At 24.5% G+C, this 13,655-nt stretch overlaps 3 protein-coding genes across 4 annotated transcripts; 2 read left to right on the forward strand and 1 right to left on the reverse strand.

Annotated features, from left to right (window-relative positions):
• Positions 1-1,997: 1,997 nt before the first annotated feature.
• Positions 1,998-3,412, forward strand: LOC129613356 (meiosis-specific nuclear structural protein 1). Its single transcript, XM_055527368.1, has one exon. The coding sequence runs from the start codon at positions 2,051-2,053 to the stop codon at positions 3,410-3,412; it is 1,362 nt and encodes a 453-aa protein (XP_055383343.1). The 5' UTR covers positions 1,998-2,050.
• A 152-nt stretch (positions 3,413-3,564) lies between these two features.
• Positions 3,565-5,910, reverse strand: LOC129613357 (serendipity locus protein alpha). Its single transcript, XM_055527369.1, has 8 exons — positions 5,773-5,910; positions 5,640-5,687; positions 5,508-5,609; positions 5,236-5,433; positions 4,723-5,185; positions 3,938-4,654; positions 3,784-3,885; positions 3,565-3,723 (listed from the first exon to the last, which is right to left on the reverse strand). The coding sequence occupies exons 1-8, from the start codon at positions 5,866-5,868 to the stop codon at positions 3,680-3,682; spliced, it is 1,770 nt and encodes a 589-aa protein (XP_055383344.1). The 5' UTR covers positions 5,869-5,910; the 3' UTR covers positions 3,565-3,679.
• A 1,274-nt stretch (positions 5,911-7,184) lies between these two features.
• On the forward strand, positions 7,185-12,955 carry LOC129613373 (putative histone-lysine N-methyltransferase 1). Of its 2 annotated transcripts, none has more exons than XM_055527393.1 (14): positions 7,185-7,469; positions 7,551-7,664; positions 8,137-8,351; positions 8,427-8,903; positions 9,073-9,317; positions 9,387-9,581; positions 9,644-9,963; positions 10,089-10,827; positions 10,908-10,975; positions 11,232-11,318; positions 11,384-11,666; positions 12,113-12,271; positions 12,375-12,627; positions 12,684-12,955. In XM_055527393.1, the coding sequence occupies exons 1-14, from the start codon at positions 7,362-7,364 to the stop codon at positions 12,880-12,882; spliced, it is 3,462 nt and encodes a 1,153-aa protein (XP_055383368.1). In that variant the 5' UTR covers positions 7,185-7,361; the 3' UTR covers positions 12,883-12,955. The 2 variants fall into 2 exon arrangements, with proteins under 2 accessions (XP_055383368.1, XP_055383369.1); XM_055527394.1 differs by having other exon boundaries at positions 12,375-12,621.
• The last annotated feature ends 700 nt before the right edge of the window (positions 12,956-13,655 follow it).

Below are 13,655 nucleotides of genomic sequence, written 5' to 3' on the forward strand. Positions count from 1 at the left end.
ACTTTATACATACATTATATAATTATACATTTATACATACAAAACTACAAAAAAAAAATGAACCTTTTTATATCGTTAATCATTACAATGAAACAAAAATAAAAACAAACAAAAACAAAAAAAAACCAAGTTTGGAATGTAATTTTTTCAAATTATAAAATATTTTTGTGTTTTATTTATATTTAAAAATATTTAAATTATTATTATATTTCCATTTATCCCCTTAATAGACCCAATATTAAAAATTAGAAAAAGAACTAAAATCATCGAAGATTTTCGAGGTCTTAATATAAAGCAAAAAATCTGAGTTCAATAAATCTAAACTGTAAAATCTGTGAAAATGACAACAGTTGTGCTAAATGAAAACAGTGAAAGTTCTAAAAGCAAAAATATTATAAATTATAAGAAGAGCATAATTGAGAAATGTTTGATATTGAAGAATTTCTCGTATATGTCACTAATCAAAAATTCAATATAATAATTATTGATCTATCCAACATTTTTGCAAAAATTGTGTTATAGGCTCTTATTATGGTCGGCGAAGAGAATATGAATTTTTGGTATTATGATTAACGAATTCGCCTAAATTTCTTTGCAAATGAGTTGTCAATTATCTGTCGAATGAAAATTCTGTACGGTAAGCTTAGCGAATGAAAAATCAAATTAATACATAAGTGTTTTTTTTTTTTATTGGATATTATAGCATTTATCGGTAATATAATGGAAAAATCTAAACTATTTGAAAAAGTAAGTACATAAAATTCTACAAATTATTGTAAAAAAATATTGATTGTTTAATATTAATTTATGTATGGAAGCAAAATGAACCAAACAAAATTCGAACATTTAAATAAATTACTGGACAACAACCACGTAATATGTGTTGTTAACTTTATTATTTTCGGTAGGTTTTCTGACATCTTGCGGTAGCAACATTTTCGATCTAGTCCATTCAATTCGATTAGTCATTCTCACTTTGCCGATCATAATAACGGTAATAATATTCAATAGGAGCTGTAATGGGCTAAAGAATTTCTCTATATTTTTAAAATACTTTAGTTTACTCCCCATTTTCATTTTAATTTGAAATAAGTTCGTTTTTGTTTTTTAAAAAATTTTTTTTAAAAATTAAATATTTAACATTTCAATCGGAATTTATTCGAAATGTCATTTTTGCGAGTAGGTCATTAATGCGTTGAGTGCCTCATAAGTAAAAGATCTTTAAGATTTAATTTAGAAAACAAACGATAATTCCCGTGAATTTAAGGCATTTAAGTGAATTTCAATTAAAAAAAATTAAAGATTAATAAAATTCTTCGTTTAATTGGAAACATGTTGTATTGAATGAAAATTTCAAATTCAAATGATAAACTGTTGAAATTACGAACATTTTTTACTTTTATTTCAAGGGTTCACTTTTATCAAAGAAAAGAAATAAGTTTCGGTTTTAACAGAGATTACATTTATTTCGTTATAATACGACATTTTAAGTGGCATTATTTCTGTGATTTTATGATTAAATATATCGTGACTTTCCAATAGTGACCTATGCACCTAATCACAAAAAAAATGGGTTCATTTTTGTTTGTTTTACTATTATCAATTTTTCTCGGGCTCTTCCTTGTTAATTTCAAACCATTATGTTGTATAGATATTAAATATTTTAAAATATAACGTGCTTCCAAATTATTATTCCCCTTAACTTGCAATTAATATATTAAAACGCATGCGTTATTTTAATTCAATGTATCGTAATGTAATATGTACTTCATTCAAAGGAATCATCATAATATTTAGGGGTCTTTCATAAACAAAATTCTTCCATAAGTGAGCAATATAAACAATTCATTGGTTTACTTATATCCTTATACAACATTGAATTGTAGATTAGTTTGTAATAATAAATCGATAAAAAAATAACAAAGGCAGAAAATGATATTAAAAAAATTAGAATATAAAATAAGTAAATAGTATTTTTAATCCTTCATTTATAAAATTTCAAAAATAAATCATTTCACTTTAAAAAATACATATACATACGTATATTAAAATGTCTTCAGAATCAACAAAGATTAAAAATATAAAAGAGGACCATGATGAATATTTAAGTTTATTGAAATTATCACCACCGTCCAAATCGACAATAATTGACCATTATTCATGTTGCGAATTTTGCAATTGTGATTGTACAGCTGAATCAACTAGAAGAGGTGATACAAAATGCGATAAAGATCGAAATAATAATAATCATTTTATAAGTAATCTTAATGATAATAACAATAATGAAATATCAATAACAAGAAAATTGAATAGTGGTAGAAAAAAGAAAAATAAAAAATCAAAACGTCCTAAAAGTGTTAATACAAGTCGTAGTTATACTAAAGATTGTGTTATATTAAATGAAATATTAAATCTTGAACTTCCAAAACAATCAAATATAAAACAAAAGTCTAAAAAGAAATCTGAACTTCCATTAAGAGTAGCACAATTCCCTCCTGATAATGAATTCGATGATTTATGTGAACCAATGCAAAATTTATGCCTTTCACCAAGAATACGTCAAGCATATAAAAAAATTCCAACACATGATAGAAAAATATTAAATCGAATGGCTAAAAGACGTAATGAACGTGCTATACTTAATGAGAATGCATGGTTAGCACAAAGACTTTGGGAGAATGAACGTTTTGAACGTGAACTTATAAAATATGAACAAGATGAAGAATATCGAAAAGCAATTAGAGAAAAACAAATATATGATAATGAAATGACAAAAGCAAGAGTCGAAGCAATATTAAGACGAGATAAAGAAGATATACAACGTTTAAGAGCTGAATTATATGAAAAAGATTGTAAATTACAAAAGCGATTAAAACGTATAAAATTAGATAAATCTATAAAAATACAACAACGTAATATAGATGCATTTAGGAAAAATGAAGCTGTTCAAATAGCCCAAGATGAAATACATTTTGATAATGCAATAAAAAAACAAGAAATATGCGATCGTTATGAGAATCGTCTTGAACGTGCCGAATGTATTCGTAATCACATATTAAATTCATATTTAAGACGAATTAAACATGCTAATTATATACAACAAGTTATTCATGAAGAAAATTTCAAAGAAATTGATAAATATGAAAATATACGTCGACAGCAACTTTGTAATGAAATTCAACGTAAAACAAATCGAACAGAACAATTTGTAAGAAAAAAACAAAAAAATTATAATGAATTATTAGAACGTGCCAAAATTTCGGCAAATTTAAGAGATTTAGTAAGAAATTCTGTAAGTCCTGATGGAACCCAACAATATTTAAATTCTATGCCTAATAGCATTTTTAAAGCATCATTTAATGAACGCCCAATATCCGATTTATCATTTCAAAGTAGCGTAAGGTTAGGTTGATTTTTGTCTTTTGCAACATTGTTTAATATATTAATATATTTAAATGAATATTGTTTTAGATTATTAAAATTAAATTAATAATAAAAAATACGAATATTTTACAGTTGAAGTTTTACATTAATACATATGTACAAACGTATGTATGCTTAAAACTTTTTACTTTTCTTAAAACTTAGAACAAAATTTGGTTTCCATTTTTAAAAAAAATTTCAAAAATTTCTTAAAAATCATATAAAATATTTCGTATTTTAGTCACTGTTTTTTTGTTTACCCGAATGAGGATGACAGACCTGTTATTTGGTCTAAAATATCTAAAATGTAATACAAAATCGAAATAAAATTAATAAGCAATTAAAATATAATATGTTTACCTGATATTTCTAGATTCATTGAGTTTTCATCAAAAATTTTATGCATTTTTTTAGTTTCTTCACTTGTCTGACGTTTAAACATAGCAGTTCGTAAACTAATTTCTAAAATATTTCAAAAAATAAAATAAAATACTTCAAAAATTTTGAAATTTACTTCTCTTTAGCTTTTTCATTTCAGGAGTCTTAATCGTTGTTTCTGAATAGGAGCTGTCAAAGCTTAGTTGTCTAGAACATTGTCCGATTAAAGATTCAGTCATATTTAATTTTTTGTTCTTATATAAAATACTTTTTATAGTAGGTGAAATACCTAATGATTCAAACATTTTCTGAGACTCTGCTAATTCTTCTGATGTTATAAAAATCTGTTCATATTTACTTTTTGTTGAAATATCGCTACCTTTATTTAAAATGATTTTAAATTTTTCGAGACAAGATTTCATAATTTTGAAACGTTTCAATATTCTTTTTGGTTCAACCTGGTCAGCACAAGTTAAAATAGCTGAGCATTCATTTGCCATCAGTTTAAACTTATTGTATTTCTCATTTTTTTCATGGTCATCCTCTAGTTTTAATTCCGATTCATTAAGTTCAATATGCTCTATTAACAAATTTGCCATTTGTGTTATATTAGTAAAATCTTTAAGATCAAATTGGTTTTTTTCTAGAATTTCACTTAAAATATTTAAGTATGATTCCGTAAGTGCATCAGTTTCAACTATTGTTTGAAGAGATTTTTTAAGTTTTTCAACTTCTTCTAAAAAGTGTTCCTCTAATATAGCAAAATTAAAATCGCATTTCGAGTATAATGATGGAACTAGATAGGAATCCAAGGATTCTAACGATGCCAAAGAATTCCGGACATTTGTTTTCACTAAAAGACAGTTCAAAAAAATTCTATTCGCTTTTAAAGCTGTAGAAAAATTTTAATTTTAAACAAACCTTTTGAATTTGGTGCAAAAGTTAAAGCAAACGTTCCAATCTGTATTAAACGATCAACATTAATATCAAAGTCTGCTATCATATCATCAATTTTTTTGTCCTTTGGATTTTCTTTTATACTCTTGCGAATATTTCTGACCGAATTATTTTCAAGGTCCGTAAAAACGAAAAAAAATAATTTTAAGAGACTTTCATTAATAAAATCTTCTAGCTTATATATAGCATTTTCTACTACAAGTGATTTCAAGCGAATATTTTTCTGGGTCAATAACTGCTTCTCTGTACTTGAAAAATCACATTCGTTTTGAAAATCTATGCAGTCTTTTAAAACTTTTTGGCACAATGAATTAATAACTTTCTTATCACATGATTGGGCAACATTTGCAAAAGCTAATGATTGACCTATCAATTTATCGATTGCGGTTCTTAACTGTTGACAAGCGATTTTTGTTTGAAATTTTTCCTAAAAAATTCCAGGATTATATTTATAAATATTTTAAAAATTATGTTTACTCTGGGAGTTGATTCATCACAGTTTTCTTCGCCATATTTGCTGTAGGGTACCAGCAATTCTAAAGCAGTATCTATCAAAACAATGAAACTTGTTTCATCTAAAATTTTTGGGAAGGTATTATCGTTCATTGAATTCGTTAAAGATTTCATTTTGACAAAGCACCAAAGTATTCGATCCACAAAAAATTTTCTAGTTAACTGAAAGGAAAGTAGTTTTTATTAAATAAAATATAATATATACGCATATCAATATTTGGCGTTTAAAATCTTACACTCAAAATTGAATTAGAAATTCGTTCCATTTTTATAGTTTTCTCCAAATAGTTGACACAACTGATAATTTGATATAAACACAAGAACATAATTTCGATAATATCATATTTTTCATGGCAATCAAATATTAAAATTTTATGAAGTTTAATACAACATTTAGAAAATTCAGCACAAAATTCCTAAAATATTGCAATTGTTTGATTTGGTTTTTGACTGGGAAAATTTTGGTGGAATAACATTATTAAATTTCATTTAATTTCTTACATTTAATATAAGTAATGATCCGGATTTTGGTAAATCATAAATTTTATGAAGGATGCTTTCACATAACTCTAAATGTTTCAAAATATCCATTTCCATTTATCAAATTGTCTTGTTTACAATATCAAACCTTTGTTTTCAATTTCATTTTTAAACTTCAACAGAACTATTTATTTCGAATATCATTGCCATATGTATTAAATTGTAATACATCACAATAAAAATTCACAATAATGTTAAAAAATCACCAATGAATTGAAAATTCACAATAAATTCCGATTGAAATTTGTTTATGATTTGAATATGATTATACATTTTGACGTAGTTACGCATTGTTACATTTCTCTTTGCTTTCAGTATTTTTGGTTTTGACAAGCTACGTGTTAGGAAAACAAAGGGAATTACGATGCAATAAGGATGCAATAATTCTAAACATTATATGAGATTATTTGATATTCACAGCACATACATATTTCCGTTTTTAATCAATTCAAGTTTAGTTTTAATAAAAAATTCAAGTCATAAAAGCAAAATAAAATAGATGGCTTTCGAACTAGAAGAATGTTATCAAAAAAATGTGCATTCGTTAAGTGTTGAATGGAAAAATTACCTTGATTAAAAATCTAAAAGAAATGATACGTAAACAATTTAACGCAAAACATTTGACATTTTACATTGGAATTGCTAACCTTTTGCTTGCATATTGAGTTTAAATGCATGTTTAATTGGCAAGATATTGTTTTTAGTTAAAACGTTTGATGTTTTAAATTATGCATGTATTTAATCAGCAAAATGCTTGTTTATGATCAAGTGGTTGACATTACGTGAATTCTTAAAATCAAACGTTATGATTAAAGGTGAAAAAGAGCGATTTTTCGCTGCGAAATATCAAGATTCATATAGAATACACATTATGTGAAGGGAGCTAATTACAATACAATGAAATTACAAAATGCAACATCAACAAATACAAATGCAAATTCAACTGATGACGGTAAAATAGCTTAAAATCCTTTTTTATCGCTAATATTTTGTTTTAGAAAATTTGAAATGTCATTTATTATGCAAAATACTGAACACCTGATTTTGTCGTTGTGCTGTTGTTCAGCGTTAACAACTGCAATCTTTCATCGTTTTTTATATTAACTAGTTGAATAGTCACCTAATCCACTAAGAATTCAACGTTTTTAAAAGTCTTTATGTTGTCAACGTGTTGAAGAGCCAATTTGAGTAGTGGACGCGCAGAATTAGATTTCGGATATTACTCTATGCAATAATTATATTGAAAACTTTATAATTTTAGTTCATTTGTAGTTAACGAACGAACTGTTTTTGTGTAAGAATAAGCAGTAGAGTAAGACTAAGAACAGTATAACAGTTTTTTGTAATTAAAATCAAAATTTTAAAGTCTAAGTATGTCTAGGCTACTTCATCGGATGAATCATAATAACCATATTTCTCTAAATTGAGAGAAGTAGAAACAGCGTATTTAAACTTTTTATATAATATTTAAACAAATATATTTCCAAATCAAAAAACTATTTTTTTAAAATATTTTACCAATAAAGGCGTCATCAAACGTTTTTTTTTTAATGGATTCCGAATTAAGCGTTTCAATGTTTTCAACATATTCAAAAAGCGATCAATTACGGGAGAAATTTCATAGGAAAATTAACAAAATAAAAAAATTAAGTTTATTTGTAAGTAAACAATCATGGTACATAATTGGAACCTGTGAAAAAATTCAAAGTAGTATCATCTAATTGTGGTATTTTTTTTAGAATGATTCAGTATGGATGTTTTTTAAAGTTTGTTTTCAACAATTGGAGATATGTAAAAATAAATATGGGGACGTGGTAATTGATTTAGTGTTAGATTCACTGGATTGCTTATTGGTAAGATTGATAAAAATTTATAAATTAATTGTAAGATTTCAGTGTATGTAGATAAGGTAACTTACAAATAATTCACGAGCTGGTAAAATGGAATCACTAGTTGATACATGAATAAATTCATGTCTTGTTTTTTACTTGCATGTGTTTTTACATGTGTTTGCTTTGGTGTTTTGGTCATGCATGTGTTTGCTAGTAGTTTTGCAATTGGTTTTTTTAATTTTAAACAAGATGTGGAAAGAAGACTCCAATAGACGGCTACAATTTTCTATGTGTAAGGCAAAAAACAAAAGTTTTTTACGCATCGACTCAATATTTTCAGTGAAATCATGGTGTAATTTGCAAACCTCGTTTTATTTGTAATAATATTGCAATATTTTTAATTACGCACGATTCAAGTGATTGTTTTGATGCGAAGAATATAAATATTTCTTTATTTGTAACTAAAAATTTTTAATTTTACTTGTTTTTTTAGTTTGTAGGGAATGAATGTAAGAGCTCATACGAGAAAGAAAAATTTGAGGAAACTGCTTACGATGTAATTAATTATTGTTCTTTATTGATGTCTTTTAAAAATTCTAATCCATTGTATCTTGGTAAACTTTTTGAAAAATGGAGGACATTATTGAATTCAGAACTTTTAACAAGCAAGTTTTTCAAAAAGACATTTGATAAAGCAGAAAGTGTTATGTAAGATTTTTTGCTTTTGATTTATATACCTATTTATTTTTTTAATTTAAATTTATTCATTATATTTTATTGCAGACCTTTAATATTAGACAATATTTACTTAGCTGGAAATTATGAAACACAATACAAAGGTCTTACTCTACTTATAACATATTTTAAATCAGCTAGTGAAGAGAAATTGATTCAAATACTTGATAATATAATATTACCAAGCTTCAAGCGTAACATCAAAGAACTGATTGAAAATCTTTATTCAAAAAAATTTTTTCTTTGTTGTCGTAAATATATTAATATTATAAATCTTGAATTATCTGAGGAAATGTCGGTATTTTCTGAAAAAGTTATTTCAATTTTCATAAATGAGTTAGAAGTTAAGAAAATTAAATTGGGAAAGAAAAAACGAATGCCATACCATAATGGTTGCCCATTATGGGTGGATTTTAATTCAAAAAGTAAAAGTGTCTCATTCGAATGTTCTGCTCGTACCTTTAAAATTCCTTCTGATGAAAGAGTAAGATTTGAAATATTTGTTGATCATATTGAAAGTGATGGGTAAGTGAATAATGGAAAAATATAATAAAATCCAATTCAATATTGATGGTATATTATAAAATAAAAAATTGTTTCTTCTACCTTCTATATAAAAATATTTTTTTTTTATAAAGAAAATTTAATCTTCATTATTACTGATTCTATCTTTTTTTATTCTATATAAATATAGTATATCTACTATTTTCATTTCTTCTAAATCGGATCCAAAGATTTTACCAGAAAAATATAATCCTGTGATTCAATCAAATTCAATGAATTTAAAAAGTTTAAAAATAGAATATAATCCACAAAAATGCGCTAATAATATTATACAAAATATAATTGATTTTATGAAAAATGTGAAAGTAAATGAAATTAAAAATATTAATGGAATAAAATTGGGATTTAAAAATTTTAAGAGCTTTCTGTCTCATGGTAAGTATTTAATTTAGTATTTTACCAATGATTTTTTACTTGTTTTTCCAATTTTTTTTTTTATAAAAGAAAAGCCCACATCCGAAAATTCAAAACTACGAAAAAATAATATTTTCACAGAAGTTTTAGCTTCTGAAACTACAGAAAATCATAGCAATTGTAACCGAAAAAATCAGAATGACATGCTGATGTCGCCTGTTTCTACAATAATTACTGGTTCAACTACTACGAAACAGACAGGACCAAAATATACTTTTGATGCCAGTATTATTTTATATAGCTAAATTTTTTTTTTAAAGTTAATTAAAAGGAAAATTTATTTATAGATAAAAATTTCGTAGAAATGAATTCACTCTTGAAAAATAAATGTTTTGTTAAGTTATCAAGATGTGATGAGGAAAATGGCAATAATAGTTCTTCAAATAGTTCTTCTGCATCAACTGAATCTTTTAAAAGTTATAAAATTCGTAACTTCTATAAAGATAGAAAAGGACGTAAAAAGAATTCTCAATCTAGCGAAAGCAAAAAAATTGAACAAATTAAAAATTTTGAAAGAATTAATGAAGAAATAAAATTTTTGAATTATAGAAATGATGATTTTGATAATTTAAAACTATCAAATAAGGATAATAAAGATCAACAAAAGGTGAAAATAGTAATTCTGAAAATAATTTATTAATGTTTTTGTAAATTTTAGAATTTTTAGCAAAAATGTTGAGACCTAATTGTTTTATTTTCAAATTTCAATTAAAATTAATTTTCTTTTTTTAGGGAAATAAATTACCATTGTCAATGCCTTTACCAAAGAGTAATAATATAAGTGATCAATTAATTTTTGAAAAGAATTGTAATGATAAAGAAAAAAACATGATTAATGATAACATTTATATTGAAAATGATAATAGCACTAAAAATGATAAATATAATGATAATAAAAATGAAAAAATGGAACATATTAAAAGCATAAATAATAGTAACAAAAAAAGACATAAAAAAATGCAAAGTACCCCATCAAAAGTTCAAAAATTTGATGAAATATCTTCTTCGGATATAACTCTCGCAAAGCAGCAAGAGAGAAAAAATTTCGCTATGAAATATTATGATACAAAAAATCAAAGTCTTTGTCTTGTATCATTGGTTAAACCGTTGTATAAAAACAATCCTGAAAATGTTAATAATAACAATAATAATAAGGAAAATATCAGTAATGTTAGGAACACAGAAAAAAATGATGTTGCATTAATAGAAGATGAAAATTATTTAAATAAAGCTGTTGATGAATATGCTAAAAATCATGGTTTAATTGGTATAAAAACAGCTTTAAGTCAACCAGAAAATTATAAGAAATTTTCTCAAACTGAACGTGAAGTTATAATTAAAAATTGTGATGTAATATCAAAAGCAGCAGATCGGTCGGTTCAACGTTTTTTTAAAACCGATCCGAAAGAACATGATGTTTATGCTTTAAATAATATATTAAAAGATGCACCAATTGGATCAAAAAAACGGAGTATTGCAATTACAATTATTATTTTTCATATGAATTTTATTTTTAACAATTTAAGAGTTAAATTCCATTTTATATTTCAGGAAATCATCAAATGTCAGCGAAAAAAGCAAAAAAGAGGTCGTTTGAAGGGGATATTACCAAATCCACTGTAATTTTTATTTGAAGTATATCAAAATAATAGAAATTGTTGAAAGATATTAATTGTTTTGTATAATTTTTTTTTTTTGCTTACATATTTTTGTGAGCAATAATGGCTTGAATTTTAAATATTACCATTCCCTTTCTTAATATCAGTTAAAAAAAGAAAGATTATTAATTTTCCTTTAGTTAATATTTAATAATGATAAAATTGCCGAAGCCTCCGGTAATTTCCATTAATTTTTATTTGATTCTTTTTTTTTTAGATCAAAATAATTGATACACCAAAAAAGAAAATCAGGGCACAAAATCATTTAATACATGAATCCATAGAAGATAGAAATCATAATAAGGTAACTACATTGCAAAAACTTTGAATGCATTTCTTGATAATCTACAGGGTAACTTAAATTTTTAGCATATAACACCCAAATCAAAAAAAAATAAATCTAATGAATCGAAGAATACAGTCAACGAATTGACGATTGATGAAAATCTAAATGATGATATTGACAAAAATGTAATATATGAAAAATTCTTTAATTCACTGTCTGATAAATCAGTTCACCCAATAAACGATCTGTTACAACCAGTGGAGGAAAATAATTTGATGAATATAAGCTCACCGGATTTGTTAAGGCATAATGAAAATATGAATTTAAATCATTGTTCCCCAATTATTAATATAACTTCTACGAAAGGTGAATTTTTAACATAATTATAAAATTAAAAGTTGGTATTGGCAGTAACACTTTTTAGTTATTTTTTCGAATTTCAAAAACCAGTGTTAGAAACTATTTTTTTTAAGTATAACAATATTATTAATAATTGTTCACACCTTATATTCTTAATATTAAATTTGCATTTTTGCATGATTCTATTGTAATTTTTAAGTTATTAACTACATTTTTAATTAATAGTAATAATACATATATACATACATTAATAATTACTTATAATTATATAATTAATTATTTTTTAACATCGCCTATAATTATTATTGAAGTTGATTATTTTAACCTTAGTTGTACCAAACTGTTTATGAAAATAAAATTAAATAAATTTTTCATGAATGAGAATTGAACACTTTAATTGATGAAATTGTAAAATTTTTTTTTTACAATTAATTAAATATATTATTTTTTAGAAAAAAATATGGTTGAATCAAAGATTTGCACCAACGTTCCATTGGAAATACGTACATCTCAAAAAAAATCATCTGAATCATCTGCGTGTATGAATCAAAAACATAAAAAGGTTAAAACAAATGAACGACAATCAACAAATTTCGAAAACTTGAATATTGGTAATATAAAAAATGAAAATTTAATTAGAATAAACAGAGAATAATATAATAGTTTAGATGGGGATAAAATTCATTAATTTAATTTTTTTTTCTATCATCTCAGAGAAAAAACTGTTTGAAGAGTTTGAAAATAGAATGGAAAGTCATAGTAAACGCATTTTCACTGAATATTTTAAATTTGATTTGTCACCATTGAAAGACAATAAAATTCAAGCATTAGAATTATTTCAAAATGCTTATGAAAATTTAGAGCAATTTAATGAAATTTATGAACACATTATAGAACTCATCAAAACACTTAAAACAAAAATGAAACAATTAACTAATGTGACTGAAGCTAACGTTAATTTGTATATGTTACTTAGACTAATTCCGTTTTTCTATCTATTAACAATTAAATTAAATTTTTTAGGATTCGTCAAGGAATTCGTATTTTACAACCGATGATTGTATCATATGATCAAGAAATAGCACAAAATAAAGCTAACTTGGCTAAATTTAATGATAAATTCAAATCTTATTCTATACATGTGGAACAAGAAATTTGGAAAACATTTGTTAAAGATTGCCTACAGGACTTCTGTTCTATTATTGAAAAGAATTGTATTTAAAGAATTTTTGAAATAGAACTAATTACATTTTTTAATATACTACTAATATTATTCATTTTCAGTTTGTAAATTAAATGAAATTTAAAATTGATATTCTTTTTTTCATATTTGTTAATTATTGAAATGTGCGAAAATTGGTAGAGTTAATTGCGAGACAATAAAGCATTTTTTTTCAAACTTTCATAAGTTAAAGTTGAAAAATGTATTTTTTATTTTTATACATTTAATTTGGACGGTCTAGCTTTTCAGTATAGCATTTCAATAATTTTGTTAAGAGTTTAGTTTATTTTTTATTAAGAATTGATGTTAAAAAATATGGATGTATTAATTTATATTGAAATAATATTTTTTTTATATAACATTTACATACATTTATATGTGATTTATATATCTAGTCATATTTTTCGTGAATCTAGTGATGTAGTATTCAAATATTCGCACATTTTTTGCAATTCCTTTTTTTCACTTTTTCCTTTGTTTTTTTACCAACAATGTGTTTGAAATAATATTGAAAATTATTTAACATTATCATGCTTTTGTGCTATTCGAATCTTGCAATTGCCAGGTTAATGTTAATTAATGCTGTTTATCATTTATTATTTTGCATTGTAGTTGACCATAGTTTTACACCATAAAATGACCTAAAATTAGATTAAAATTATTTTTTAAACCACAATAAAATTCCTGTCTTAATAATTATGATTTGTGGTGTAAATTATAATATTGCGCGTTTAGTAAAAATAATTTAATATTGTTTTTTGTTTCTTTGTGTA

The sequence above is a fragment of the Condylostylus longicornis genome, unplaced genomic scaffold (genome assembly GCF_029603195.1).
Source record: "Condylostylus longicornis isolate FDR11 unplaced genomic scaffold, ASM2960319v2 ptg000083l, whole genome shotgun sequence".
Lineage (NCBI taxonomy): Eukaryota > Metazoa > Arthropoda > Insecta > Diptera > Dolichopodidae > Condylostylus > Condylostylus longicornis.